Source organism: Mauremys reevesii, linkage group 10 (assembly GCF_016161935.1).
Source record: "Mauremys reevesii isolate NIE-2019 linkage group 10, ASM1616193v1, whole genome shotgun sequence".
In the NCBI taxonomy this organism is placed as follows: domain Eukaryota; kingdom Metazoa; phylum Chordata; order Testudines; family Geoemydidae; genus Mauremys; species Mauremys reevesii.
The window spans coordinates 1,659,075-1,686,839 of NC_052632.1; the positions used below are offsets into that span (position 1 = coordinate 1,659,075).

At 42.1% G+C, this 27,765-nt stretch overlaps 2 protein-coding genes across 13 annotated transcripts in view; one reads left to right on the forward strand and one right to left on the reverse strand.

The window, feature by feature from the left end:
- Window positions 1-775: 775 nt before the first annotated feature.
- On the forward strand, window positions 776-26,190 carry WDR76 (WD repeat domain 76). Of its 3 annotated transcripts, none has more exons than XM_039491214.1 (13): window positions 776-920; window positions 1,772-2,182; window positions 4,041-4,133; window positions 5,587-5,642; window positions 7,550-7,676; window positions 8,736-8,837; window positions 8,948-8,991; window positions 9,070-9,223; window positions 11,827-11,982; window positions 13,724-13,941; window positions 14,640-14,792; window positions 17,078-17,131; window positions 25,330-26,190. In XM_039491214.1, exons 1-13 carry the CDS (start codon window positions 849-851, stop codon window positions 25,379-25,381), a joined length of 1,692 nt encoding a protein of 563 aa, XP_039347148.1. In that variant the 5' UTR covers window positions 776-848; the 3' UTR covers window positions 25,382-26,190. The 3 variants fall into 3 exon arrangements, with proteins under 3 accessions (XP_039347148.1, XP_039347145.1, XP_039347147.1); XM_039491211.1 differs by lacking the exon at window positions 25,330-26,190 and adding an exon at window positions 18,301-18,642; XM_039491213.1 differs by lacking the exons at window positions 776-920; window positions 25,330-26,190 and adding exons at window positions 1,280-1,408; window positions 18,301-18,642.
- Window positions 25,412-27,765, reverse strand: part of FRMD5 (FERM domain containing 5) — a 283,709-nt gene continuing 281,355 nt past the window's right edge. For 7 of the 10 annotated variants that reach the window (XM_039491217.1, XM_039491216.1, XM_039491215.1 and 4 more), the window contains one exon: window positions 25,455-26,067. In XM_039491217.1, the coding sequence (XP_039347151.1) occupies window positions 25,481-26,067 (587 nt within the window). In that variant the 3' untranslated portion in view covers window positions 25,455-25,480. Of the gene's footprint in view, window positions 26,068-27,765 lie in introns of all 10 variants that reach the window. The other 3 variants (XM_039491223.1, XM_039491222.1, XM_039491218.1) reach the window with 1 other exon arrangement.

Genomic DNA, 27,765 nt, shown 5'->3' on the forward strand with positions numbered 1-27,765 from the left:
TCTCAAGTTGCAGTGGGTGAGGTTTAGGTTGGATATTAGGAAAAACTTTTTCAGGAGGAGGGAGGTGAAGCACTGGAATGGGTTCCCTAGGGAGGTGGTGGAATCTCCTTCCTTAGAGGTTTTTAAGGTCAGGCTTGACAAAGCCCTGGCTGGGATGATTTAGTTGAGGATTGGTCCTGCTTTGAGCAGGGGGTTGGACTAGATCAGGGGTCGGCAACCTTTCAGAAGTGCTGTGCCGAGTCGTCATTTATTTACTCTAATTTAAGGTTTTGTGTGCCAGTGATACATTTTAACGTTTTTAGAAGGTCCCTTTCTATAAGTCTAGAATATAGAACTAAACTATTGTTGTCTGTAAAGTAAATAAGGTTTTTAAAATGTTTAAGAAGCTTCATTTAAAAGTAAATTAAAATGCAGAGCCCCCCTGGGCCGGTGGCCAGGACCTGGGCAGTGTGAGTGCCACTGAAAATCAGCTCCCGCGCCATAGGGTGCCTACCCCTGCTCTAGATACCGCCCGGGGTCCCTGCCAAGCCTGAGAGTCTATGGGCTGGAAACCCCCTTCCAGCGGGTCCTGCCGCAGCCCTGGTCCCCGCACCGCCCCCCTCCCCCATGCTGCAGGCCCCAGGGGCGCTGCTGAGGTGACGGTAATTAGGCTAAACTAAGGCGCCAGCACCTCCGCTGCTTACAGCAAAGCGCGGCGCCTGGCCGGGTGGGGCCGAGCTCCCCGCCCTCGCCCCCCCTGGGCGCGCGGCCGCTCCCCTCCCCCCTTAGGTAACCGCGCCCCTCCCCCTTGCATAAGCGGGAAGGGGAGGCCCCGCCCCGCCCCGGCCGGTCCCGCGCGCGCCGCAGAGATGCCGCGGGCCGAGGCCGGGACGCTCGGGGCTGAGGAGCCGCTGTCGCCGCTCGCCCGGCAGCGGATGCAGGTCAGGAGGTTGGGCCGGGGGAGACCGGCCCCTGGGGCGCCTCGTCCGCCCGCCCCGCCGCTAGCGCCGAGCGCCTCAGGCGCCGCGTGTGTGGCCGCCCCGGCTCGTCCCTGCCCGGGCCCGGGGGCGCCCCGCGGCCGCCTCCCCGCAGCCCCCTTAGCCGCGGCTGGGCCGGGCCCGTCCCGGCAGGTGCCGCTCACTCGCCTTCGGGCTCCGGAACCTTTGTACAGCGCCGGGCACCGCCGAGCCCGAGCCCCGGGCGCGCTGACCCAGCCCGCCCCGGCCCCCGCGCGGGAGCACGGAAACCCAGGCGCGGCTGTAGCTGCCCAGGGCAGAGAACCCGTTGGCTCCGCGGCTGAGCGGGCAGGTCTGTGTCCAGCCAGCCCCTGAGTCCCGGCACCTGCCGCTCGCCAGCCCCTGCCCGGCGTGCTCCGCCGCGTCCTGCAGCCGCTCCCCGCCGCCCTGGCGAAGGCCGGAGGGAGTTCCGGGTGGGTCCCCACGGCCGGGGCTTGCGGGGCCCTTGGAGGAGGGAGAGCCCAGGGTGCAGACTGAGCACCCTACCTTGCCATTAGATGGGAAGGCACTGCTGGTGTTGCATGCTTTGTGAGCTTGGACACACCAAGAGATTACCAGGACAGGGCACATTCTTTTGGGAGGAAAGCTTCACCTTTTGGGCTTCATCTATAAGGCATGAGACAATCCCAGCAACAGCATTTTTTTTTTTTTTTTACACTGAAGTGTTTGTAAAATTACATGCTATTTAATACGCACACTAGTTACGTGGAGACAAGTTACAGGAGCGGAGTTCTAGTGTAGTATACTTTATATTTTCCTCTCTGTCATTTGTGTAGGAGCACACACCTAAAGAAAACCCCAGTATGAACTATGTATCAGAAAAAGCTGAACGAAGAGCAGTTTTCGGAAAACAAGTGAAAGTTCTTCTCACCCCGTTATCCATGGAAGAAGAGAAACGCAACAAACGTCCGCCCCAGAAACGCTTACTAGAAAAGTTTTCTAGTAATGAAGGACCTTCAGAAAGAGAACCAAAAGTCAAAAAATCCCGTGATGATCCCACAAGTCAGCAAATAAGAGATGTATCCTATAAGGCTTCTTCCAGTCCACGAGGAGTAATCCCCAGTATGTCTTCACTTCATCATAAAAGTAGCATGGTGTCACCCACAAACACCTCCGTTACAGTTGATCATGATTCAGAAAACAATTGGGATACAGACAGTGAAGGAAGTAATTCCGATGTCTGTCTGGTAAGAAACCAAACGTTGTTTTTGGTTTTTTGTGTGACTATATTCTCTTTTGCTTTTAGCTTCCTCAGCATATTCTTAGCCTAGCCCTCAATTTGTCTTATTTGGCATCTTTCACATTTTGAAACTTCGAGTATTGATGATCTTGTAAACGGGAAACTGTTTGCTCCCTAGAAAATAGCAGAGGGAATACAATTATTGTACTGTTTTAAGGGAATACAATTATTTTACTTCATTTTTTAAAGATAGAAAAATAAGACCATGTTCTTCATAACTATTCAAGATAAGTTATTCATTTTTACATAACCCTCTGTCTTAGATCTTTTTCTTAACGATACATATTGGCTGTAGGTAAATATTAGTTCACATAATTAATTATTGACAGTCTGTAATGTATGAGAGACCATTTCTTGCAAACAGTTGTAGCTAAACAATCCTGATAGCAAAAATCCAACCTAAGGTCTTGATCCTGCCACTGACTCCACCATGGACCTTCTTGAGTGGTATCGGTTTCAGGATTGGTTCCTAAAAGTTTTGTGATCAGAAAAAGAAAATTATTCTATTTTATTATCATATTGCCCAGTATTGTCTTGTCATTTCCATGTGCTCTACTGTCTGTCTATCCATCTGTTGTCTCTTCTCTTACACTTAGATTGCAAGCTCTTTGGGCAGAGTCTGCCTTTTTGTTCTGTAGTTGTACAGGATTTAGCACAATGGGTTCCTGGTCCGTCATTAGGGCTCCTAAGTGCTATGGTAATCCAAATAATAATTTTCAGAATGTACTGCGTTTCCCCTTTTCTCTAAGGTACCAAGAAATAACACATTTGCATCCAGTATTTTGCTTATGAAAATAACTGAAAGATATATATCTGAATAATTCTACTCTTATGAAGAATTTAGCTACCTTTAGTTCTAAAAAGGACTCAATCTTTCTATAAACAATACCAGAGACAACTATTATAAGACAGCCTAATATCAGTATTGTTGTACATTTTTCAGTGTTGCATAATTGCTTCATGCTTTCATTTCTTGTTTATCAATGTAATAAAGATATTATTGAAATAATTTTAACATCCATAAAGCACTTTGACACAAATATTTAATGCTCCGTCTTCATAAGTGTGTGCCGAAGCTGTGTGTGCAAAACACTCCTATCCTGATACAAAACCAGCTTAACTTCTGTCGATATGTGCAATTAAAGGTTTTCTAAAGTTACCATATTGACTAGCTCCCCCACATTTTTCTTCAGATCTTCTTCAAAACTCAGCAGATGTGCCTTCAAGAAATTTAATTCAGTCACCATTCCTTAAATATCAGTCTTTGGGGCTGGTCTGTTTTATCCTTTCCTGTTGTGGTATATCTTTTTTTTTGGGGGGGGGGGGGGAGGGAGAATGTGTCTGTGGTAGGGTAAAACAAAGAATCCACAGCTTCTCTTTGTATTAAGGCAGAATGTAAATTGATAGTCATGTCTGTGACTGGACACTTTCTGGCCACACTGATGGGAGCTCTGTTAAAGCACTACTATCTAGGAGTATGCTGTAATGTGCCACTTTCCCCCTTTTCCTCCCAGTTCTGTTTTAACCAGTTTGTCAACTTTCTATTGTTTTGTGCCTTTTTGCTTTTAATGACCTCATGCTGTAACAGTTGTTTGGAAATGGAGGAACGTCAGGTACTCCTCACTATAAAGTAACATTTATTGTAAGAGAAGCTTAGAACCTTAAAAACAAACAACAACAAAAAAAAAAGGGCCGCGCAACTTTGTACAGTGCTTTATTTTCTCAACAGTCCAGGCCTTTTTGTGCACTTTGTGTAATATCCTAAGCATTATCCTACAGAGTAATTGCTTTTATTTGTTTTGCAGGATGGATCTTCACAGCTGTCAGCCTATGAAAGAAAAAGACTAAAGAACATTACAGAAAATGCTAATTTTTTTGCCTCTCTAAAGCTGCTTGAGGTTTGTATGATTTCTCCCTAGAGTAAGGATTAAAATAGTCACTCTAAATGTAATAGAAATTGCCATACCAGAACTAACCCATAGTTCATTTAGTTATGAAACATGCCTCTAACACTGTCCTATACCAGATGCTTCAGAGAAAGGCATAAAAACTTAACTGACTTTGCAATTATATATTGCAGTGATCTGCCACAGTGATCTGATTATGCTTTGTGCATGCTTTTTGACAGGGCTCTATTTATTTATTTTTTTGAAGATGGGATTTCATTCATTAATATTTATAAAGTACTTAAATTATGGAAAGCATTATAAATGCTATGTATTACACTGCTACATACTGGAGGAAGTAATCCAACAAATAAAAGTAGTGACATTTTAAATGTTATCTACAGATGCGGATCTTGCTCTTCTCTCCTTTCCAGATTCCTTCTCTCTCCTGTGTAGTGTTCTGTTCTTTCTCATAGGTCTACTCTGGCATTAAGGAGTAAGCTTCTTCCTTCAAAGTCCACTCCTTTGCTTACCCAGAGCTGGTTCTGAGCAGTCTCTGCTGTTTCTTCTCACAACAGCGCTAAAAAAGCTGGAGCTGGAACTGTTCAGTCTGAGGTGCAGAGGCACAGAGAGCTCTAGCTGGGAGGAAATAGGGTTTATGCTCAAGACTCAATCTCTGTGGTTGGGGGAGGAGGGAGTGACTTGAGAAAATCTGCCCAGATGTCTCTGAAGAGCTCAGCAAAGCGGAGACAAGTTTAAGCCCCTCCCCTCCCCCCCATGTAGCACATTGGACTCCTTCCTACTTGTGCACACAAACCACTCTAAAGTTCCGTGTGTCTAAAGAAATAAAACACTGAACAAGCACTCGGCTTCCCCCAGTTTGGTCTTTATCCCTGCAATTGTATGATGAATTCAAGTCCCATAGTGATTATAATTTTAATGAGTTAAACTGCTGCTATGATAGCTTTTATATGTCTAATACTCTTCTGAATCTTATTCATAAATTGAAAATCTAATATAAGTTTTTATATATTGGCGTCTCTTTTAAAGTATGATTTCTGTTCAAAGTGTCTCTCTGTGGTGCTTCTTGTTTAGGATTTTGTTTTTCTTATCACTGCAAGATGAATACAGCTATAGAATAGCAAGATGGACTGTATTCTGTTCTTGTGTGCCAGCCATGTTCTTCAGTGAATTTTTTTGGTAGTGGGTAAGACAACTTGAAAAAACAAGACGCAGAAACTGCACAATTTGAGTTTCGGATTTATTTTAGTTTGTAGAATTGGAAGTTAGGAAAATTTGACTGGTAAACTGAACAAATCAGATAATTAATTGAGAGAGAATAAACACAGAGAACTAATTTTTAGTCACTCCATAATCATTAGTTTCCTTTAGTTAACTGCACTGCACAAAAATATTCCAAAAACCCACTTGTTCGTCTGACTATATTTCTTACATTTCTTTAAAGTCAGCTGCAAGACTTCGCAAAATGGCAACCAAAGGACAATCTCATGGAATCAAAAGGTAAAATAACCATATCTGAGATATGCATCAAATTTTTTTTTGCTAATTCTACTTTTGTTGTTATATATGTATGGAGTACATATTTAAATTTGGATCTGCGTTTCTCAAATGTAGCCACCGTGGCCGCATGCGGCCACCAGGGGCTTGTCTTGCGGCCACAGCCTCCTGGACTGTGATGGGGGATGGGCCAAAGCAGTGTCCCCTGCCCTGAGGCTGCCAGCAGAGGTTGGGTCCTGCCCCCTTCTGGAGAGACAAATGCTTGAGGAGCAGGCTGCTAGTGAGTTCCCCACCTTTCCTGGGGTCCCATCCATTCCTCTCCTGCTCCCCCCATCCATTCTTCCCATTGCCTCTGGCCCCCACTGCCACTGTACCCACCTCCCCATCCAGGGCTTAATTTGTCCCAGGGCTGAGTACATCTGCTGCTGTGAAAAGTGATATTTGTATGTTTGTTAATATCACTTTTCACAGCAGCAGACTTACTAGCTAGCAAGTCTTTTAAAAAAGCAGCCCAAAACACACAATAAACAAGAACGTGCAAAGCACCTTATTTGTGTTTCTGTTCCGTTTAGTTCCAGTAAAGAATAGCAACAAGTGTACATTATTTTTATTGAGTCTGCAAAAAAAATCCTAACATGAATAAATTGGAATGATTTGGACATATATATGTGCATATTTATTTCTGTCTTTCCTAAACTTAATTAGAAATTTTAGATAAAATTGTAACAGCGGTCACCAGCAAGCGAGGCCACCAAAAAATTTGTCGTGAGAACCTCTGATCTAGACCACCAATTACCTTAAACTGTCCATGTCATTTCTCCATTGGTAGGTTTTCACTCAGTGTATTTCTGTATCTCATCTTTTTTTTTTTTTTTTTTAAAGAGAAATAATGGTAATATGAATGTCTTTCTGGTCAAAATATCATGAAAGTAGCTATTGTATTTTCAGTGAGATTTCAAGAGCAACTTGTTCTTACAGAATCATAAAATTTTAGGCTGGAAGGGACCTCAAGAAGTCATCTGGTATGATATCTAGCTTGATGGCTAAGAAGAAAAAAATCATAATGGAACAAAGGGAAAGGGAGCTGGAGAGGAAAATTTTTAAAAAGGATAAAAGGGCACATTAGGGATAGGTATAATAAGTATAGAAACACAGGCATTAAGTAAAAACAGGAAAACAAGCTACAGGGCAGAGGAATAAGAAGAAAATAAAATACAGAATGGAAGATGATATAAAGGAAGACTAGTGGGTGGAACGGAGCCCTGGAGAGAGACAGATTCAACATGTACATTTCAGCAACTGTGGGGTTGGCAAAGTAAAGGTGTATGTGTTAACGGGGGGGGTTGAATTAGGGCATTGCTGAAAGAGGTCAGAGTTAAGCTTGCATGGGCAACCTTAACTTTGCATTTCCTGATTTCAGAAGTTTTGGGTTTTGCTCTACTCACTGTTCTGCCAGAGGATGACATACCACCAACCAGCTTTAACTCTGTGTTAACTTAGTTGTTTGCCACTGAATAAATACCTAAAGTTGGGGAGAGAGGAGAACAGCGAGAGGGTAGATTATAACTGAAAACCAAAAGTGTAGTAAAGGTAAACATTCCTAGACAACGTAGACTAAAAACATAATGTGGTGTAGTAATTCTTTTGTAGGCAAACAACTGTCAGGGATGGCCTAAGTATATTTGGTCCTGTCTCAGCACATGGGCATGGACTTGAGGGGGTCCCTTCCAGCCCTACATTTCTATGATTCTGTGATCAAAACACATTTCTAGACTGAATCAAAACTATTTGTGATATTAGTCTGGGTCAGAGCTCTAGAAATAAAGATCCAAATCAATTTTGGATTCCTTTACTCTAGAAGCCTATTGCTTATTTGAATATATATTGTTTGACTATTTCCATTCCTCTAGAGTTAAGCCCAAAAAGACAGAAGCTGAGACAGTACGTCGAAGATCTATGCGCTTACAAAGAGTAGATCCATCAGGAGTTCCATTGCCAGAAATTCCAGCACAGCCAGAACCAGTAATTGATGAATATGTAAGATGGTGAAGGAGAAAGGAAGAAATACAGTACAGTGCATATTTGTCAGCTTTATGAAAACATTTTCAATTTTTATTTAGATATATTGAAATTTGTCATAAATCTGAATGGCTTTGACTGTGATAATATTTATTCCTAATTGCTAAATAAGTTTTAGTCAATAACCTGGAGATACTTGAGAAGTTTTGCATGCAGTGAGTAGTATGGGTCCGATGCTTCCACCCTTATTCATGTTGAGTAGTACTTTGTTACATGAAAAGCCCCATTGGCTTCTGTGGGGCTTCTCAAGAGCAAGAACAGGAGAATATGGCCCCGTGAAGGTGATCTAGGGTTGTGCAGAAACAAAGTAAATTTTATTCAAAATGATCTCAACAGAGCATGCTCGGAGAAGTTCTATTGAAAGGTAAATCTGATGGCAGAAGTGGAGTGTTTAATAGTTAATTCTATGTTCTGAGGCTCAAGCTGAAGAAATAATACTTTCCCACTTCTGCGTAACATTATAGAATCTTGATAGAATGTTACGTATGTTCAGTAATTCATAGACTCAGAATTGCGGCAGCGTTAATTCAAATTTTTCTTGTTCGTTTTTTGTGTTTTCAGCGTATCTTGAATCTAACTTTTCATTAGCTTATTTTTTCCTGAGACATGTACTACCTTATTTGTGTAAGTTATACAGCAACATGTAAAATCATATTCCTGTGTGAGCTGATAATTTAGGTTTTCTGTATTACTATGGAAATAATGCTAAACTTCTGCAATATAGTTGTTGGAAACAGTGCTTCTCAGAGTCGGGAGAAAAGGAAAGGGTATAGGAGGCCACTTGTTTACACACTTGTATTTACTATTTCCTGCCCTTCTCTCCTGGAATAAGATGTATTTTGATATGAATTTCTTTTTATACACATTTTAATATTGTGAAAGGATAGTTTTATGTTTGTGGCATATATAATTGCTAAGTAGCTCCCTTTGCTTATTAATTTTTCTAGTTGAATGAACTGGTTGGGAAGCTGTAAAAGATGCACAAGGTATTTAACATTGTTTCTGCCCTTTAAATAGCCTCAGTTGCCACCTGGACCTCTTCCAATGGTACCTGCAAATCAGAGTAAGAGCAGTGAATTAACGGACACGTTTCTGGATACATGGACAAAGATAAGTCAGGTATCCGTCATAATTTTTGGGGGGCATTTAGCCTGAGCTCATAATAACTTTAACCTGTAAATTTGTGCCCAAATTTAACTTGTACTTTTTTTTCCTGTCTTACAATGAAGATAAACCCTAATGATACTGAAAAACACATATGTAACTTAGAAAGGTAATCTATAAACAATTTATTTCTGTCAATTTTAACTTTTTTTGGAGAAATATCTAACAATTTTATGATGTTGCCTAGATACAAAGCCAGTCTGAGTCAAATGATCCTGAGTGAAGATGCTGTTACAAAAGTTGTCAAAAATAGAATATATTCTGTGGCTATCCATCCTTCTGAAAACAGGACCTTGGTGGCAGCTGGAGACAAGTCTGGACAGATTGGGCTTTGGGATTTGGTAAATTGCTTGCGTGATATCTCTTTGGGGGAGGAGAGGGTTGTGCTTAGGATTCATCTATTGGGAATCTTATTGGGGGGGTGGGGAGTCAGATAAATGGTGAGAATGATTTTAGTAAATCTGATTAGTAGACAATTACTGAAGTGAGGCTCCAGTGCTAAGGTGGTAACATCTGTGAGACAATACTGTTTTGTGGGGGTAGGCAATACAATTTTTATGTGCATGAGATTGGGATGATGGCAATGAGGGAATCATGTCATCTCAATTAGTGTAAATTAAAATTGTTATGCCATCACACACTAACATGCATTTATTTATGCTACATTGCCTCTCTCCTCTCATCAACAGAAGTTGGTTCAATAAAAGATATCACCTCACTGACCTTTCTCTCACATTGTAGAAAATTACTGAATATTTGTTAGCATATCAAAACTATTATTTTTCATATCACCTTGACTCTGAAATCAAATTGTCTTAGTTATTCCTACAGTCAAAGTTCTTGTCCATGTCCTTCTCTTGTGACTTGATTATTGTAGCTTCTTTCACTCTGGCCTCCCTGACACCCACGTCGGCTCGCTCAGGTTCATACAGAATGAAGCTGCTACTGTAATCTTCCTTAGTGTGTAAAGGTACTGTCTTAATAACCCTCCTCAAGACCCATTTCTGCCTTGATGCCTCCAAGAAATCAGTCAACTAATGTTAGCTTGATTAAGACACTCAAAGATGATACCACCAGCTATGTATAGGTTTAAAAAATCTTCATAATTTAGAGCCATCAAGTTGTGCCAACCAGTGTTATTACATGATGAAGCGAAGTAGGATCCAGTGGTTCTGATGCCAGCTGTCCCAGGTCTGGTTCCAAGCTTTGCCATAGAGGCACCCTTTGTGACTCCAGGCAATGCATTTAGGGTGAAATCCTACCTCCATTGAAGTCAGTGGCAAAATCCCCTTTGACTTTACGCTTTTGCCTCTCTGTGCCTCAGAATAACAGTAAAATGGGAATGGGAATAATAGTACTCCCCTACCTGACAGGGATGTTATGAGGATAAAAATATTAAAGATTATGAAGTGATCATGTACTAAAGTAATGGGCGACCCACAAGATCGTTGATCTCTTAGGTACCTATTTCCATTATGCTTTTCCTCTGTTTGTTAGAATTTAAGACCAATTAACAATTCTAAGAGCAGAGGCTATATCTTTATATATGCTTGTCTAGCACCCTGCACAATGTGGCTACATTCTTGATTGGTGCCTTTGGTCATTGCTGCAACACACACACCAACACACACACACTTGTTCTCTATATCTGGGTTCTGTATCCATCAAGGATAAGGCAAGTTTAGTTTGCAGTAAGGGAGATTTAGTTTGGATCTTAGGGCAAAGCTTTCTAACTATGATAGTTAAGCATAGGAACAAGGCGGTTATAGAATCCCCATTCTTGGAGGTATTTAAGAAGAAGTTAGACAGAGACTTGTCAGGGATGGTCGAGGGATATTTACTCTTGCCTTAGCATGGGGGAATGGACTAGATGACTGCTTGAGGCCCCTTTCAGACCCACATTTCTATGGTCGTATGATATTGCAAATCAACAGAACAAGAAACAAATGCTTTTGCCATAAGCCTGGAATCTCCCTTCTCTGGTGGAATCGGGCAGAAATTATCACATTACCTCGTACAGTTGTGTATATTAGGCCTACAGAATTCTCATAATGTGCATGGGCAATAGGACCTACTCACCCTCTTACTCCAAATGACTAATGATAAAGGAAAAGCAAATGATACTTTAACCTCCTCAGGAAAGCTCGTCCACAAGAGACGCTTGTGTTACTAATTAAGATGCAATAGCTGTCTTGGCTTTCTCTGAATTCAGTCTAGGTTTACTGAGGGTAGCCCAGTTTTGGGGCAAAGAATAACATCCATAGAAGGAAGATGGTACCAGAACCAAAAAAGAAGCCTTTGACTGTTTTAAATCTTGATTGGATGCTGTAGTGGTGTTAGCATTATTAGAAGATAAGATGTAGGGAAGTTTTACTGTTCAGTTTTTAATTCCCAAATTGAATGTAAACCAAGTCTAGCAATAAAAACAATCCGATGAGATAGAACTTAAGTTCTAGCAGAAGTTGCAGCTCTTACTCTCTGGGAGGTACAGTAACTATGAAATTGACAGTAAATGTCTCGCACATGTAACTAAGCCAGTTGTACAGTGATGAAAAGGATGAGGGGAAACAAAGCATGGACCTGTCAATAGTATGTTGAACTGTAACTCATGAGTAAAATAATGCACTGTGCCCTCAGGCAGAACTCATTGACATCAGTGGCAGTTTAGCCTGAGCAAGGGCTCCAAAGACTTGCCTCAGAGAGGCTCAAATAGGGCAAAATTTACAATTTGGACTGCTGGAAGCAGCCTTGTTCTATTCGTTTACCTAGCGGCATGGATTTGTTGCTGTTTGCCATCATTCAGAAAAGATTAGGAAAAAGCAAATCAATATTAGTTGTGATACAGAATTGAGACATAAGTAACTTTTTGAAAGAGCAATAAATGTAAAAGTAGAAATGACATGGTTAATTTAACATTGTGTTCATTAAATCTTTTTATTTTCAGAACTGTAAATCTGAAGATGGAGTGTATGTCTTTATACCACATAGTCAACCAGTAAGCTGCATGTATTTTTCTCCATTTAATCCTGTTCATCTGCTATCCCTGAGCCATGATGGAACAGTACGATGTGGCGATGTTACCAGAGCTGTCTTTGAAGAGGTGAATGTTCATGCACTTCCATTATGCATAAGTCTCCTTATGAATCTATCAATATATATAGCTATGAAGTATATTCAACCACTTAATACCAAAAATAATTTGTTAGCTCCTTGGGTTGCTGGAAAGTTTACCACTATTCCCTCATAAGGCTACATAAAATAACCATAAAAAACTTTTTCATAAAAATACAGCCAAAAAATAAATAAATTGGAAACTGCATAGCCATTCAAGTATCTGGAAAATTTGCCTTGTTTTTGATTTGACTGCAATGTTTTAAGAGAACATCCTCATAACATGTCAGGGACACCCTCTTTAACTAATTCTCAGTAAGGAAATCTGTTTCATGTTAAAATGAGATCCTCTGCATCCATGTGACTCTTTATTTAACCCAGCAAATCTCTTCAAAAAAAAATTTTTTTTTTGAGAGTATATTTTAAAGCAGCAAATTAACAGTTTTTCTTTAGAGGAGCTCTGAAAATATCAGTCATGATGCAATGTAAAACTTGTTAGCTTAATTGTTCTCACCCTTTTCCCCAGACAACTGCTTGGAGCTCCACAAAGGGGTCAAGTGGCACATACATCCTATCTTTGTGGATCTTGGGAAGAGATTTGCAATTCTTCTATCCCAGTGGGTCTCAAACTTTTTTACTGGCAACCCCTTACATCGCAAGCCTTTGAGTGCAACTCCCCTAATAAATTAAATACATTGTTTAATATATTTAATACCATTATAAATGCTGGAGGCAAGCGGGGTTTGGGGTGGAGGTTGAGAGCTTGCGACCCCCCCATGTAATGACCTCGCAACCCCTGAGGGGTCCCGACCCCCAGTTTGAGAACCCCTGTTCTATCCTGTTTGCCTGGTCCTGGCTTCTCATGGTCGCATGGCATCTACAAGAGGAGTGCTGCTAGTGGCCAGGTTCCCCTGGAGGGCACAGTAATGAAGTCTTAAATTAATGTTGCTTAAAGTACCATTACCTTAACTGTGGATAATTGCCACTATGACGGGAGACTGGCATGGACAAAGGCTTCTCCTCATTCCGAGTTTGTTCCTCAAATTCCATGGAGCCTAATCCTTCTTGGTGCACCTAATGAGGGGCTTCCCTGGGATTGGGGTGGGGACAGAGCCAGTACTACCCACTTCAGTACCCAACTGAGATTTGCTTGGTGAGTCTTTCCTTTGCTTGTGGAAATAGTGTGATGACAAGACCTTATGTGGGAGTTATAACTATAGGATTCGAAGTACATGGTATTTGCCATACTTTGCATTGTGTTCAGTCTATTGTCTCTATATAGGGTATTTTGTACACTTCCTGTATTCCATGTGGTCTCATGAAAAAGCTACTTAAATGGATCAGGTAGTTGTGTCTGGTTCTGTGTAGCAGCAAAAAAAGTCCTGTGGGCACCTTATAGATAACAGACGTTTTTTGCAGGCAGGTGAGCAATGGTGAAATACCACTTGAAGTGGGTATTCACTCACGAAAAGCTGCTGCAATGCTGCGTCTGTCGTCTTAAGGGTGCCAAGGATTCTTTGCTGCTTCTACTTAAATGGATCACTGCTGCTGTTTTAACTAATGTTACTAGTATAATTCAGTCTGAAAGGAAATAGAATATAATCTGCTTTAACTATAGCTATTGTATACTTCAATAGCTGTGAAGTATCAATATGAAAATAGTTGATTAGTCTGATTTTATTTTTAACCAATTACATATTGCCTTACATAAACTCCTGTTCCATACGTAGGTATACAGAAGTGAAGAAAACAGCTTTTCTTCCTTTGACTTCTTGGCAGACAATGCCTCCACGTTGGTGGTAGGACAGTGGGATGGTGACGTGGCTATTGTGGACAGACGGACACCAGGAACAACTTCTGAACTTACTGCAAACATTAATTCAAAGACAACAAGAACTGTCCATGTTCATCCAGTGAACAGACAGTATTTCATTGCTGCTGGTGCAGTGTATGTACTTCAAAATGTATTAGAGTGATTTGTGTGCTTTAAGAGCTCTGTGCAAGTGGTTTCACAGGAAGGCATTGGGAATTGGCTGTAAATGGCATTGGGTTGGGGAGAGCGATCATCTACTGATATTTATAATATAGAAGTTAGTTTTTTAACCTAAATATGTATATTCAAGGTTTTTCTGATCATTTAGGAAAATGTTCTACAAAGAAACTTAAAATCTGATATAATTTGGCTTTCCCTAATATTTTAGTGTTGGGAGTAAGAACAGGACTTTATGGGACATTTTGTTTTTGGGGAAAGAGGATTAAAAGTACTAGCACACCCGCGGTTGCCATTTTCATAGATGGTGCCACTTCAGAAATGAGTAGCATCATTTTTTTTAGTGATCCTTGGGGAAAATAAAAGCTTTTGGTAATGGCTTATGAAGGAATTGACATTTGTCATTACTGTTTGCCTTGTGAGTGGTATAGGGCAGGACATACTCTAAATTCTAGCTGTTAAAAGGCAATTATTATTGTACTTAGGTTTTTTAAGGTGTAGCTAGTGCACTCTGTTCCTCCACTTCCATGTAAGTAGAAACTGAAAATTTAAATTTTAAAGATTATGCATTTACTTCACTTTATAGTACTTATGTTACTACTTCACGTTCCATACTGAAACCTTTCATAAAATGGCGTGGTGTGTGTGTCTTGCAGGAATGTTTGCATTTTTGATACACGATACCTGAAGCCTAATGGAAACAAGCCCACAAGCTTTCTCAGTGGACACACAAAGAGTGTTGCTTCTGCATATTTCTCACCTATTACTGGTAACCGAGTGGTGACAACATGTGCTGATGATACGTTGAGGTAAGGGTGTGGGAAGGAAGATAATACAGAAGTACTGTTCACTGCCTAATATTTTTCCTTGATAGCTTTTTCTTGACATTTTTAAGTAGAATTTCTTGTAATTTTTTTTATAACAAATGATTTCTTTGCTTACATTTTTGCCCTCATCTCTCTTTAGAACCTACAACTGTGACCATAAATAGACACAGAGACAGGACTAGCTTTTTTAAAAAACTGGTTAATGAGTCCATGTATAGCAGTTACAAGTGCTGAGATTTCTTCAGTGTTGAATTTCTTCAATGTTGCTGCTGAAAGTCTTACAAAAGAGCTGGTGTTTTTATATGTTGCTTAGAGGTGGCTAAAGCATATGACATAATTAGGACTGAATTCATAGCGTGGACTGTATTTTTAAAAAAGTCTCACTTTTCATGCTGTCAGTTTTGTGATCATTATTTAAATAATCTGGACATCTAAGTATCTGATTTACATCACAAATTGGGTACTTAAATGTTTAAGTAACCTAAATTACATCACAGAATAGTAGGCACAAAATAGGAGGCCTGGTTAAGGCTAGGCTGAAAAATCAGGCCCTATACAAAACTGTGTGTGTTTAAAAACAAAATCATATTCTTTCAAGAATGTATGCAATAATCATACCACTATAACTGACATGTCAAAGAGAGGTGGATGAGAAGACCGTGAAGAGAGCAAAGAGGAAAGCACAGCAGGCCTCAAGTTGTAATAGTGCACTGGCTTCATCTTCTGGCCTTGCGCTTTACCCCTGTTTTATTCACGGCAAAGACTGTTGCTCAAGAATTGGACTTTTTAGCCACTTGCTATGCTGCAGCACAACAGGCAGTAACTGAACTGTGTTGGGGCTTACATCATCATCTTTCAAAATGGATGGTTGCGATTACTTCATAAATTACATGTATATGTTGGATACTAATTCTGTGTGGACCGGAGGAAATGCAGCTATACGAGCTCTTTGTATATTACTTGCAATACATCTTTACAACTCCATATCTACAAGAGATATTTAAAGACCTAGTCTTAAAAAGTAGGGTGTGATATGGAACCAACCCAGTAGTAAAGACTCCATAAATCTTTGCAGTTCGAACAAGACAAACATAGAAGTTCAGATATTTCAGATATATTTTCAGAAGAGCATATTAGTAATGGAGGTCTGTGTGAGCTTTTTACTTCGGGTAACCCTCTACTCCATAGGCTTTGGAGCCAGGAACGGGCACCAGCGCTTACATAAACGAAGGTTAGAAGGGACCATCATGATCATCTAGTCTAGCAGTTCTCAACCAGGGGTCTGGGACCCCCTGTGTGGGGGGGAGGGGCTGTGAGCAGGTTTCAGGGGGTCCGCCAAGCAGGGGTGGCATTAGACTTGCTGGAGCCCAAGGCGGACAGTTGAAGCCCCGCCGTATGGGGCAGAAGCCCGGGGCCCTGAGCCCCACTACCAGGCTGTGAAGCCGAAGCCTGAGCCAACTTAGCTTTGCAGGGCCCCCTGTGGTGTGGGGCCCCGGGCAGTTGCCCTGCTGGCTACCCACCCCCTAATGCTGGTCCTGACTTTTAATCTACTGGGTATGTAGAAAAACAGTTGTTGTGGCATGGGTTGGCCATGAAGTTTTTATAGCATATTGGAGATGGGGGCTCAGAAAGAAAAAGGTTACGAATCCCTTGCCTCTGACCTCCTGCACACTGCAGACCACAGACCCTCACCCATCCACCCCTGTAATAGACCCCTAACTTGAGGCTGAGTTACTGAAGTCCTCTAATCATAATTTAAAGACTTCATGTTAGTCAACTTTTTTTTTTTTTGGGGCTGGGATAACCTTGAGTGGTGCTCTGACCCCACATGCCAGGTCCCAATGCCACTCACTCGGATTTGGGGGGCGTGGCTGTAGGTGCTCATGGGCCAGGGCGTTAGGTTGGTGCTGTGGTGGGCACCTGAGAGGGGAAGAGGAAGATCAGGCAGAGGAGCAAATCTCTGCCCCCCCGCTCTCCCTGTTTAAATTGCCCTCTGCAGCCCCTGCTGCGCTCCAGTGTTGTAAGGTAACAAACTAAAGTAATTCTGTTCAAAAAGACAAACCCTTGCTTTAGAACGCTTATCTGTTAATGGAATCAGGACTTTAACACCTGTCCCTGAATTGGATTTCACCAGTGCAGAACCGATTACTGTATTCCAAAACTTGTATTGTCTGATTCCTGACTCTATACATAAGCATTTTACAGGTAAGTCTTGTTTTTATTTGTGTGTGTATATATTATTTTTGATGATTTGCTTTACTTCACAGAGTCTATGATACCAGCTCTTTATCATCTACGATTCCTGTTCTCACTGCTGTCAGGTAAGTTACATATATCAGTGCTAAGGATCAGCATAAGGATTGTGGCTGCTTCGAGTTGCTGTAAAGCTAGCGTAACCACTTGGTGGAGAGAGCTGCCAGGTAGCAGAGAACTGTCCTAGTGGCTTGTACTCTGAAAAGCAGGCATGGCTGGGGCTTGCCTAAACCTGGTGATTCTCCAGCTGCTAGAACAGCTATTGGTGTCCTAGGCAGCTGCATAAGAGAGAGCAGCCCTGACGCTGTACTTTATTAGACGGAGGACTAGCTTTGGTCCTCAGCTAAACTCAGGATCAGGGTTCTGTAGAGCCACCCTGCTCCAGGCACAGCTTGGATACAGCCCAAAGTTGAGTCCACTAGATTGGTGAGAGGAGGCTTTTAATATCTTTTTGTGTAACTAAAGTATTAAAGCCCGTTATGTCCCTGTGCTTTTGAAAAGTTTCCTCATGTTTCAGGGTGTGGTCTCATTGGTGTTTCTTTTATAAATTTTGTATTTCTAAAAATATTTTGCAGTTGAACAAGATCCTCAAAGCAAAACATTTTGATAGTAAAGGGCACTGCTTATAAGTGGAGATATCTGTCTTTTCCTTACTCCCTTTCCTTCATTCCTGCTTTGCCCAGGCCTAAAGCTTGCAAATCCTTTCTGTGAACTATAAAGGCTGGACTCCCTCCATCAAATCAGTCATTGCCCCTCTGGGGTCACCGAGGGGCTGGTATTAGGTATGGCTGGCCTGAAAATTTAAAAATTTGCATTTTTTAAAAGGGTTTAATGGTTTTCCCCTGGATTTGTATCAAAAGACCATCCCAGAGCTTTGAATACCTTTTACAAATAGTTGCTGCTTATGTCAGAGTATCTCTTGCTATGTTTTTCTTGCCTGTAGTCCTCCTTTTTGTCCTCTTACAGTCCCTTCCTCTAGAAGGCCTGGTGAGAGGAAAGGGGTGGATCTTAGCATTAAGGTACACTTCTCCTCTGATCTGTTGAGGAGTAATGTTGAATGGTTCTGAAAAGTACCAACCCCAAACGAGTTGAATGTGATGATGGCTAGAAGGTGAGGATAGATGTGTGGCTAATGGATGCTCTAAACAAGAGCACTTGAAATGGCAGTATTTAAATATGCAACTTACTAAATTCAGTGTTTTGATTTTCATGTTTTCTCTTTCATTTTTCTGAATAGACATAACAATAACACAGGACGGTGGTTAACTAGGTTCAGAGCAATATGGGATCCTAAACAGGAAGACTGTTTTGTGGTTGGCAGTATGGCACGCCCAAGGCAAATAGAAATCTTCCAAGACACTGGTGAACGGTTGCACTCTTTTTATAACGTAGATTACCTTGGCTCTGTTTGTTCCATCAATGCCGTGCACCCTACAAAGAATATTGTAGTGGGTGGTAACTCCAGTGGTCGTCTCCATGTTTTTAAGGATTGAAAAGGATGCTGAATTTTTTTCCTACATAAAGTATGTTTGTTTCTCAGGACAAAAATATGCATTAAAAGGTTTTACATTACATTTTATTATTTTGGAAACATTCTGTATTCTTTTTTCTTTTTTTTTTTAAGTTCCAAATATTAAATCTGTAGCAGCCCTACCACACCAACCTATGGTGAGTCGTGTGTATTCAAGTATGGGAAAAGCTGCATCCATAATAAAAAGTCCTATTTCCTAAAGCCATTTTAAGTATGACCTTTAACAAATATTTATCACGTATAGTTTTAACATTAGACCTTTTCTAGACTGGGCCTCAACTTGCTCTTTAGATGTAATACATCATGATTGTGGCTTTCCTGAAGTTTACCTTAAGCTTACTATACAACATAGTCTGTGTTTGCAGTAAAACATATTAGTTTAGTAAAATGTCTAACACTGGGCCATGAAATCTTACTCCCAGAATTGTTTAATATTGGTGTGTGTAAATAAATGTTGTCAGGTGCTCTGAGAATTGGGTAAAGAAGATGATAATAAATAGCAATACATTGAGTTGATCAGTTGTTTTAGGATGCTGCATTAGGTGTGAACTGTAATTTTATTTAACCTCTTCACTGATATTTGGAGATGGAAGTAAACAGCACTTTGATGAAATTTCACGGATAATGTTGAGGGATGTAGAGCTGAGGGTCACTGTGTGGGTTTGCTGTTCTGGTAGCACCTTCAAACTTGTCTCAGGGATTAAGGTCCCATTGTTGGAAGCACTGTACATCTGTAACACAGACAACAGTCCCTGCCCCAGAAAGTTCACTTTCTACAACTGAGCTAGAACACAACGGCCTAAATCCAGAGAGGATGGGGTGAGTTGAGAGGATGAGGTAATAAAATAAACAGGGTTTTGCAGAAAAGCACAAATCACACATTGTTGCTTGTCTAATGGTTTCATTGTAAAGGTGACAGGGTTGCAGCAGGACATTCTCTCTCTAAGGTGGCTAAGCTGTTGAATAATACAGTGGAAAGGATTGAGCCTTGCCCCTCTGCAGCTGAGGGATTTGGGGGAACAACTGCCCATAAAGACTCTTGAGTTCAGTCTGAGTGGAAGGATATTTCCATGCTTCTCTGCAGCTGTTTGGAGACAGGGCAGGTGTGTATGGTGGTGACTGGTACTAATCACAGAATGTCAGGGTTGGAAGGGACCTCAGGAAGTCATCTAGTCCAACCCCCTGCTCAAAGCAAGACCGATCCCATGACCCCTAAATGGCCCCCTCAAGGATTGAACTCACAACCCTGGGTTTAGCAGGCCAATGCTCAAACCACTGAGCTATCCCTCCCCCCTAAATGCCACAGAGAAGTCCAGGAGGAAGAGTGGATGCATACCACATAACTGTCAATAGCAAATGGTCTTCTACCAGATCAACAAGTCTCAAGTCTGTCTCATGCCCCGGCCTGACTGAGAAGGAACATGTATACTGACTTGACAAGTGACATTGGAGACCGGTTTTGCTAGCTTCTTGATTTTTAGCTTGTGTAGAAAAGGGAGGTGAGGTGGTCTGTAGTTTGTGATATTCCAGCATCACAAAATAGTTTCTTTTAGTATTGGTTGTAGTATTGCACCTTCTAGTATGGATGCTAGATCATCGTCGCCTTCTTTGACAGGAACAGCCCCTTTTAGGAGGGGGCTGCAGATGTTTCACACACTCTCCCTTAGCATCCAGCAAGGGGTCAGAGTTGCAGGTGGTGGCACTGACTGCTCTGTGTGTCCATGACACTATTACTTGTGTGAATGGGCTCAGACTTCGGAAGGAGGGCATTGTGTTTCTGGTCCTGCTTTCAGCTTGTTCTTGATGGCCCAAGGCTGTCCCAGATGTGGGTGATTTTTTTTTTGTCTGAGAATTGAGCTAATTCTTGGCAACAGGAGATAACGAGTTACTGGGCCGAGGGGAGATGGTCTGGGTCAAACCTGTCGACTGAGGCAGGTTCAGCCTCACTGCACCATATTCTCAGACTGTGTTTTGCAGGATAGGACCTCTAAACCTCTTTGCATAGACACCCCCTACTCTGCTCTGGGCCACTGCTCACTGCCCTCCTCTCCTTTCCTCCAGGGGCACAAAGAGGTCTGGAAAGGAAGGAGTGGAGCTGCCTGGGAGCCGAGGAATCAAAGTGGCCACAGGCCCCTCTGCTCAGGAGAAGCTGTGTCTGAAAGAGTTTAGAGCTGTGGGTGGAGACTTGCACTCCCTGCTTGGCACTCTTTCATTTTCACTGATGTGTAAGCAGGGGCTGAATGAGCTCTCCCCTGACAGCAAGTGGTGAACTGGGGGGAAAGACCTCCGAGCCACCTCTTTGCAGAGACACTTACTCTGCCAGGGGGATCAGCAGACAGACCTGCATTGCTGAAGTGATCGATTGTGGCCGTTTTGGGTTAAAATTCCCTTTAGTCACACAATAAGGATAACATTTCATTACCCCTGCATTCAGTCTTAAGGCAGCAGGACTATCCTTAGTGAGCCCTAATTGGGGTGGGGGTGTCACCCTAACTGTAACCTCACTCACTGTCAGGAGTAGTGATGCCAAATGTAAGAGTCAGGGAGTATTTAAACAGGTCCACACAACCGGGCTCACAGGGTGCCAGAAGCCATTTCATCCTCCCCCATCACTGTTTTAAGACAGCTGACTAGACGCATTGGAGAGGCCTGGCTCCTTCTCCGTGATATGCTGACCTGCAGGCCCTAACCTTAGCCCTGGCACAGAGACAGTGCTGTGGTGAAAAGACAATGCAGGAGAGGTGGCAGCAGAGGTTCCTGGCTATCCTGTGAAATCACTGAAGAGCTGAGATCACCGAGAACTGGATGAACCTGAGAACATCGCTGCCACCATTACTGCTGGGGAGCTGTGGCAGTGATAAATAGTAGCAGAGATATTGGCAGGCCACCACCCCCATCCCTCAGGAGCAAGAGTTGATCCCTCCCCCCCGACACGTCCCTGGAATCTGGGGCCATTGCTGACCTCAGACAGCACGAGTGCATTTCCAGAGGATGAAAAAGGGGAGTGGCATGGTAGAGACCTTCGTCCCTTGGACTTCAACAGTACCAGGTGAGAATCAGACAACAAGGACACTGCCCAAGATACTATGAGGTGGGCGTTTTACTTCTTGGTGGTGTACTTTCAAATCACCGTTGTGGGGTTTTTCCAAATTTAATGCTGTTTTTTTCTTTAATAAAAGTTTTCTTGTGTTATACACAGACTCGGTATTTGCAAGTGAGGAAGTATTACCTCTTGGAGGCACCCAGGGTGGTGGTTAGTTTTAGTTTTCCTAGATTACTGGGGTGGCTGGGGGCAGGGGACAGAGTGGGTGTGTGTCGAGCCAGTTCTGATCTGTATAAAGAGGAACCTGTCACTTGTTGCTGCCTTCACTACCTGGCAGAAGGGTTACACTGATACCTGATTCCCCCCGCAAACATTAAAAACTATGATGTGGTATAAACTTTCATTGCTCAAGTCTAACACACTTCTGGTTTTAAGGGACAAGTGAGTCCCGCAAAAGTCAGCTGAAATGAGGTCACTTTAACACACCATCTCACCACTCTGTTACAGAATAACCTCTGCAGTAGGTAAGCAAAAACGTTGTGCCATTTTCTGCCTTAAATTTCCAGCCTGGCTTGGCCTTCACTCTTGAAGCTGGATCTGAGAGCCATTTTCAGACCTGCTTAATTGCTGTTGCTTCTAAATGCAAGTGCTTTGGTATTCACACTCTGCATATAAGCAGCGTGTAATGAGTTGAATTGTGATCAGTTAGCCATGCCCGGCACCATGCCCAGCAGAACAGGAAGAGGGATCAGAAGGTGATAGGTGTGCCTGTATTTCTGATGTGTTAGATTCATCTTTCTATATGGGGTCAGCTTCATCCTGGCAGCAATACATGTTTATAACGTAGCCTGAATCAGCTCTTTGGTTCAGTTAAATGTTTCAAAGGATGGATTTTTAGAAAACAAAGCGAGTCAACAAGGGTGAAGGCAACATTGTTAAAAGCCATGCAGATGCATATAATGATACAGTGAAATCATGCTTGCATTAGGCTTATCGGTGTTTGTAATTTTGGAATTTCTCTGCTTAAAGGGCCAAATTCTGCATTGATTTTTTTTTCCCAATGGGAAGTTAGCGTAACTTAAGGGTGCAGAATTTGGACCCATTGTGTTTAAGGGCCAGTTTCTTCAGTTCTTGATCAAGTAAAACTTGTTGGAGCTGTAAAATACTAACTATCACCAGTTACATGAGCAATTTATTTAAAAATAAAAAATGCCAACTTTTGTTTTCATGATACTTAAATATTTATTTAAATTTAAAAATACTTTTCATGGCACCAATGATTTTATGCTAACTACATATTGAATATGTAGAAAAAGGTACATTATTTTGGAGGGGAAAAAAGTAACTTGCAGTATTTGGCACATGAAAGGTTAACGTCTATGAAAACTAAGAAATTCACATTTTCTGGTATTTTTACCCTCTACTGCTTTAAAGATGCAGTACACTATTCTGTATTAAGAGTTTTGCTTCCTCTGATATAAGAACTATGGAAACAATGTTTTATACAAAGGACAGATAAAACTAACAGCTAGCAAAGCATTAAATATATGACACACAGAGGGGGGAAAATGTAAGATTAAAAATTACTAATTGTTGTGGTTTTAGGATAAAATGCCAGGTGAAAACAGTAAAAGGTTAAACAAGGTGTGGTATTTATTACTATTCTAAAAGCAGATTGATGCAAAAGTTTTTCAAGCTTAATATTTCATATCTTGTGTTTTTTGAAAAATGAAAATGTTTAAAGTACAACATATTGGAGCTGCACCTGTCACTGAATGATGATGTATTGTTATGACAAACAAGTAGTATTAGCAATTAAAACAATGGAATACTGCATCTTTAACCTAGGATGAAAAATGTTTAGTTTAAGACTATCACTCACTGCATAGAAACACCATTTACTACAGACTGAGGTAGGAACACTACGCTAAAAGTTAATTTTGCTATGTTGCATAAAACAGTATATATCCATGTAAAAATCTAGCCTTTTTTCTCCTATGGTTGGCATTCACAACTTAATATTAAACTGAATGCAAAATCTTTTTGAGCTCTTCTGATAATCAAATGGTCATGGTTAATTTTTGAAGTAAAAGTGACATGAAACTGCATATGTATGTGTATATATGTATTTTTTTTTAAAGATCTGACAGACTGGTAAAATGGACCTTATTTATTGCAGTGACAAATAGTCTGAATCTAATCGACTTTCAGATTATTCTCTATATTGATGACTGAACATTTGGCAAAAGAGCACAATTGACCAGTTCAGGACAAAATCATAACTCATCTTCAAAGGGAATCTGTGTGTGTGTGCACACACACCAGCAGTGCTTGAACTTGTGTGCAGAGATGGTTGAAGGTGCAGAAAATGTAAATCAGAGCTTTTAAAATTAGGTCTATGGCCTCGGCTTGCTTAAAATCTCTCCCTGAGATGGAATGAAACTCTTGCTAGTCTGTTTTGTTAAATATGCCCAGCTTCACAAGAAACTTCACAGTAGTGATTATTGCTCCCCCTACAAATGGGCTGCTGTTTTTGCCAGGTAATAAAAGATTCAAGTGTTCATGTCACAATAGAAATTAGATAATTACACTTTTTCCCCTTAAGGATAGATCTCATATTTGTCTTGGTTTTGTTTTTGTTTTTTCTCAGTGCTGCCTCCACTTTTGTAATTCTGCTCTTTACCTTTGAAATGTTTCAAAAAATCTGCTTTTTCCCAAAACAAGGAATGGGTTAATCTGCCATTGGCATTCCATTCTACAAAAACACTTATTCTCAAAATAATTGGCTTACTCCAATCATTTTGTATATCACACTATTTTCATCTAATCCATAAAGTTTAAAAAAAACACTTGATTAGTATCAATAACAAAATGCTATTTTGTTTAAAATATAGGTTGAACAGTTGTTTTTTTATACAAAACAAATACAACTTTCTGAGGCAAAATGTATTCCAAATCAATCAGGTCTGATTACTAACTACACACCCAGACTTTGTAGAACATAACTGAGTACATTTATCTACTACCCTGGAATATTCAACTCCCACTGTCGCTAGGGATTTAACACCTCTATGGTAAACACCACTGCGGTGCACTAAAGGTTCACGGCTTAACATATTCGGAAAAGGCCTATGTTGTAGACTAGGGTAGGTATTCACATCTTTCTATGCTATGTAAAGGAACAGACACTGCCACTCCTGGCTTCCCTCTTTCTTGCCCACTCTGTTGTTTGTGAAAACGTTTCTAAGTTGATGATGGTATTGTACCAGATCACTTTCTAATGAATAAACCATTTGCCAGTTAAGATGCTCTGGTTAGTAAAAAGAGGATCTCTTCAAAATAATTTGAAGGTGGTAGTGCTGTGCACAGAGGCAGTTTTAATAATGAAACAATACACTAATATTTAAATTACAACTCAGTAGCACCATTACTAAAGCTCCTGCATAATGCAATATCTCTAGTCTTGAACTAGTGTCTCTGCTATTGGCTGACACTAATGCAATAATCAGTAGTAATAAAATAAATTCCTCTTATTTGATACTTTCAAAGTAATACATCTATGAAAATTAAAATCTTAAATTACTCTGCAAACTTCAAGGATTAAAAACTGAATGGTTGAGTACTTCAGGAAAGTGGAGCTCCAAAGAAATGTGTTTTTAATCTGGCACAAATCTATCCTTTTCTTCTTCCAGGAACAAACATCCTAGGGCGCAGTGTACTTTGATTCATGAAAGGAGGACTTAGTTTATGGGCCGATGGTGCCACGACGTGTCCCATTTGCTGGGAACTGGTAGCAGGTATCTTCTGGATCCACCTGGCTAGTTATTAGGAAGAGTCATGCCTTCAGGTGTCAATGAGCAGGCTCAGCACGGAGCGGACTTTGCAGGCAAACCATCGCCTGAGGGGACAAAAGTATTGATAATGGAATTGTTCAAACTCGGGGGTCTGGCGGATATCACGGAAAAAGGCAGTGTCAAGGTCAGACTCGGTAAGGATGATCAGGAGAAGGAGCAAAACAAAGAGGAGTCCAACTGTCACAAGGAGCAAACGGAGGACACTTAAAACAAACTTATTCACCTGTGCAGCTTGTGTCCCGCCATTGCCACCAACACCCTGACACAAGGCTTTGAACTCGCCTCCCATCTCATCAGCCTCAGTTGCAGTAGGTGTGTTGGCTTCAGACTCCTTTTCTTCTTCAATGCTGCAGGGGGCGCCGTTGATCTGCCTGGAGAGCAGCATCAGCTCCAGGCTGTGTTCTGCCACCGGCGTGGGAAGCACGCTATCGGCAGGGCTGTACATCTCATCGGAGATGACTGCCACTCTCTCGCTGCTCTCAGCTCTGCTACTCCGCACATGGGACATGAAAGTGTCGCTGTGAGAGGTTGAACGCACAGGGGTCGAGTGAGCGCTGTCCCTCAGAGACTCCAGGCCTGGGGAGGGAAAGACAGCAGCGTGAGAGATGTGCAGGAGCTAGGAGGCCTAGGGGGTTAGTTAGTAGGTGTGAAGCCCTTCTTGTGTATGGGCTCCTGAGGTGCCGAGTTCTAAACTGCTTTGCAAATTGTAGCGACACAGGGTGGGTCAGGTAATATCTTTTATTGGACCAACTTCTGTTGGGGGCAGGGGCAGAAACTTTCAAGCTTACACAAGGCTCTTCTTCATGTCACACCTACTAAAGAATTAAGATTGAGACCCTGCCCTGCGGGTCATTATTATCCCTATCTTACAGATGGTGAAAACATAAGAATGGACATACTGGGTCAGACCAAAGGTCCATCCAGCCCAGTATCCTGTCTACCAACAGTGGCCAATGCCAGGTGCCCCAGAGGGAATGAATCTAACAAGTAATGATCAAGTGATCTCTCTCCTGCCATCCATCTCCACCCTCTGACAGACAGAGGTTAGGGACACCATTTCTTACCCATCCTCGCTAATAGCCATTAATTGACTTAACCTCCATGAGGTTAAAACGAAGCACAGACAGGCTCTGGCCCTACGTTGTCCAAGGGTCTGCTAATTTTAGGTGCCCAAAGAACCCCACATTAGTGGAGTGTTGAACATTGAGGCCACAGTAACTTAACCAAGGTCCCCCTGTGAATCGATGCCCACCATGAACTCAACACTGCTGGTCCCTGGTCCCATCTAACCCTTCTTGTCCCGTATAAAAGGCTGTAGGCAGAGAAGCCATGCAAATAAGCAGCCAGATGGGAACAGCCATCCTAGAACTAATGCTTTCCCTAATTCTGGGGGGCCGGAGAGCTGCACCACACGGGCGGCATTTTGAAGCTTTGTTTAAAAACGATTGTTCAAAGTGCTCTACACTCCACATGGATAGATACATGGCCTTGAAAAATTCTATCCCCTGGGGGGGGGGCTGGGAGAATGGGGGAGGGGGTGTCACTGGGTCAAGGGATTCCCAAGATCCAGTCTCCTTCTGCCTCCAAGTGACCAGCTTCTAAGGAAGGGCAGCAAAGCCAGCCACTACTGGGTCTTTGGCAGTGGGGTGCCCCATCGTTTGTGCAAGTCACAGTCTGTAAAGCAGACACCCTTGAATAGTCCTGCTGCTTGATTTAGCTCATACACAATTCTCCAGGGGACGGATTCCACTAGGCCCCAGCAAAGGCGGCGGTGGGGAGAAGGCCTTGCATGGTGAGCAGTGTAATTACTGTTTGGAGGGGCAGTGGCAGAAAATGCACATCCTGTGCCAGCAGTGACTAAGGATTTCCTAGCAGCTGCCTCCTACTAATGACATCAGGCTTGTGCCTGCTGCAGATATGGGCAGGGCGTAGGCGTCGGCTTGCAGGCACGGCCCTTCAGGAACACGAGAACCCCGCCCTTGCTTTCTGCTGAGCGAGGGGCTCAGGTTGTGTGCCAGTAGCAGCAATCCCAGTAACGAGGGGACAGCCTGATGTGTGTATGCTGGGCCAGACCATTAGCTGGGGTAAGTTTGTGCCACTGGAGTCAATGGCGCCATGTGATTTATGCTAGCTGAGCACCAGACCCTAGGTGTTGCTTTCTCAAAACACTGCAACTTCCTAGCAGCACAAAACTGCATAGAAATATAACCGCAAACCCTGCATGTCCCCAAAACCTGTCACCTGCAGGAGTGGCAGCCACGCTAGCAAAGCCAC

What these genes read in the sequence shown, in the direction of transcription:
- WDR76 (XM_039491211.1), top strand. Translation starts at nt 849, where the DNA reads ATGCCGCGGGCCGAGGCCGGGACGCTCGGGGCTGAGGAGCCGCTGTCG. An exon ending in AGATTGGGCTTTGGGATTTG is followed by an intron (nt 9,224 to 11,826) that starts GTAAATTGCTTG and finishes TTTTATTTTCAG; the next exon opens with AACTGTAAATCTGAAGATGG. An exon ending in TTCATTGCTGCTGGTGCAGT is followed by an intron (nt 13,942 to 14,639) that starts GTATGTACTTCA and finishes TGTGTCTTGCAG; the next exon opens with GAATGTTTGCATTTTTGATA.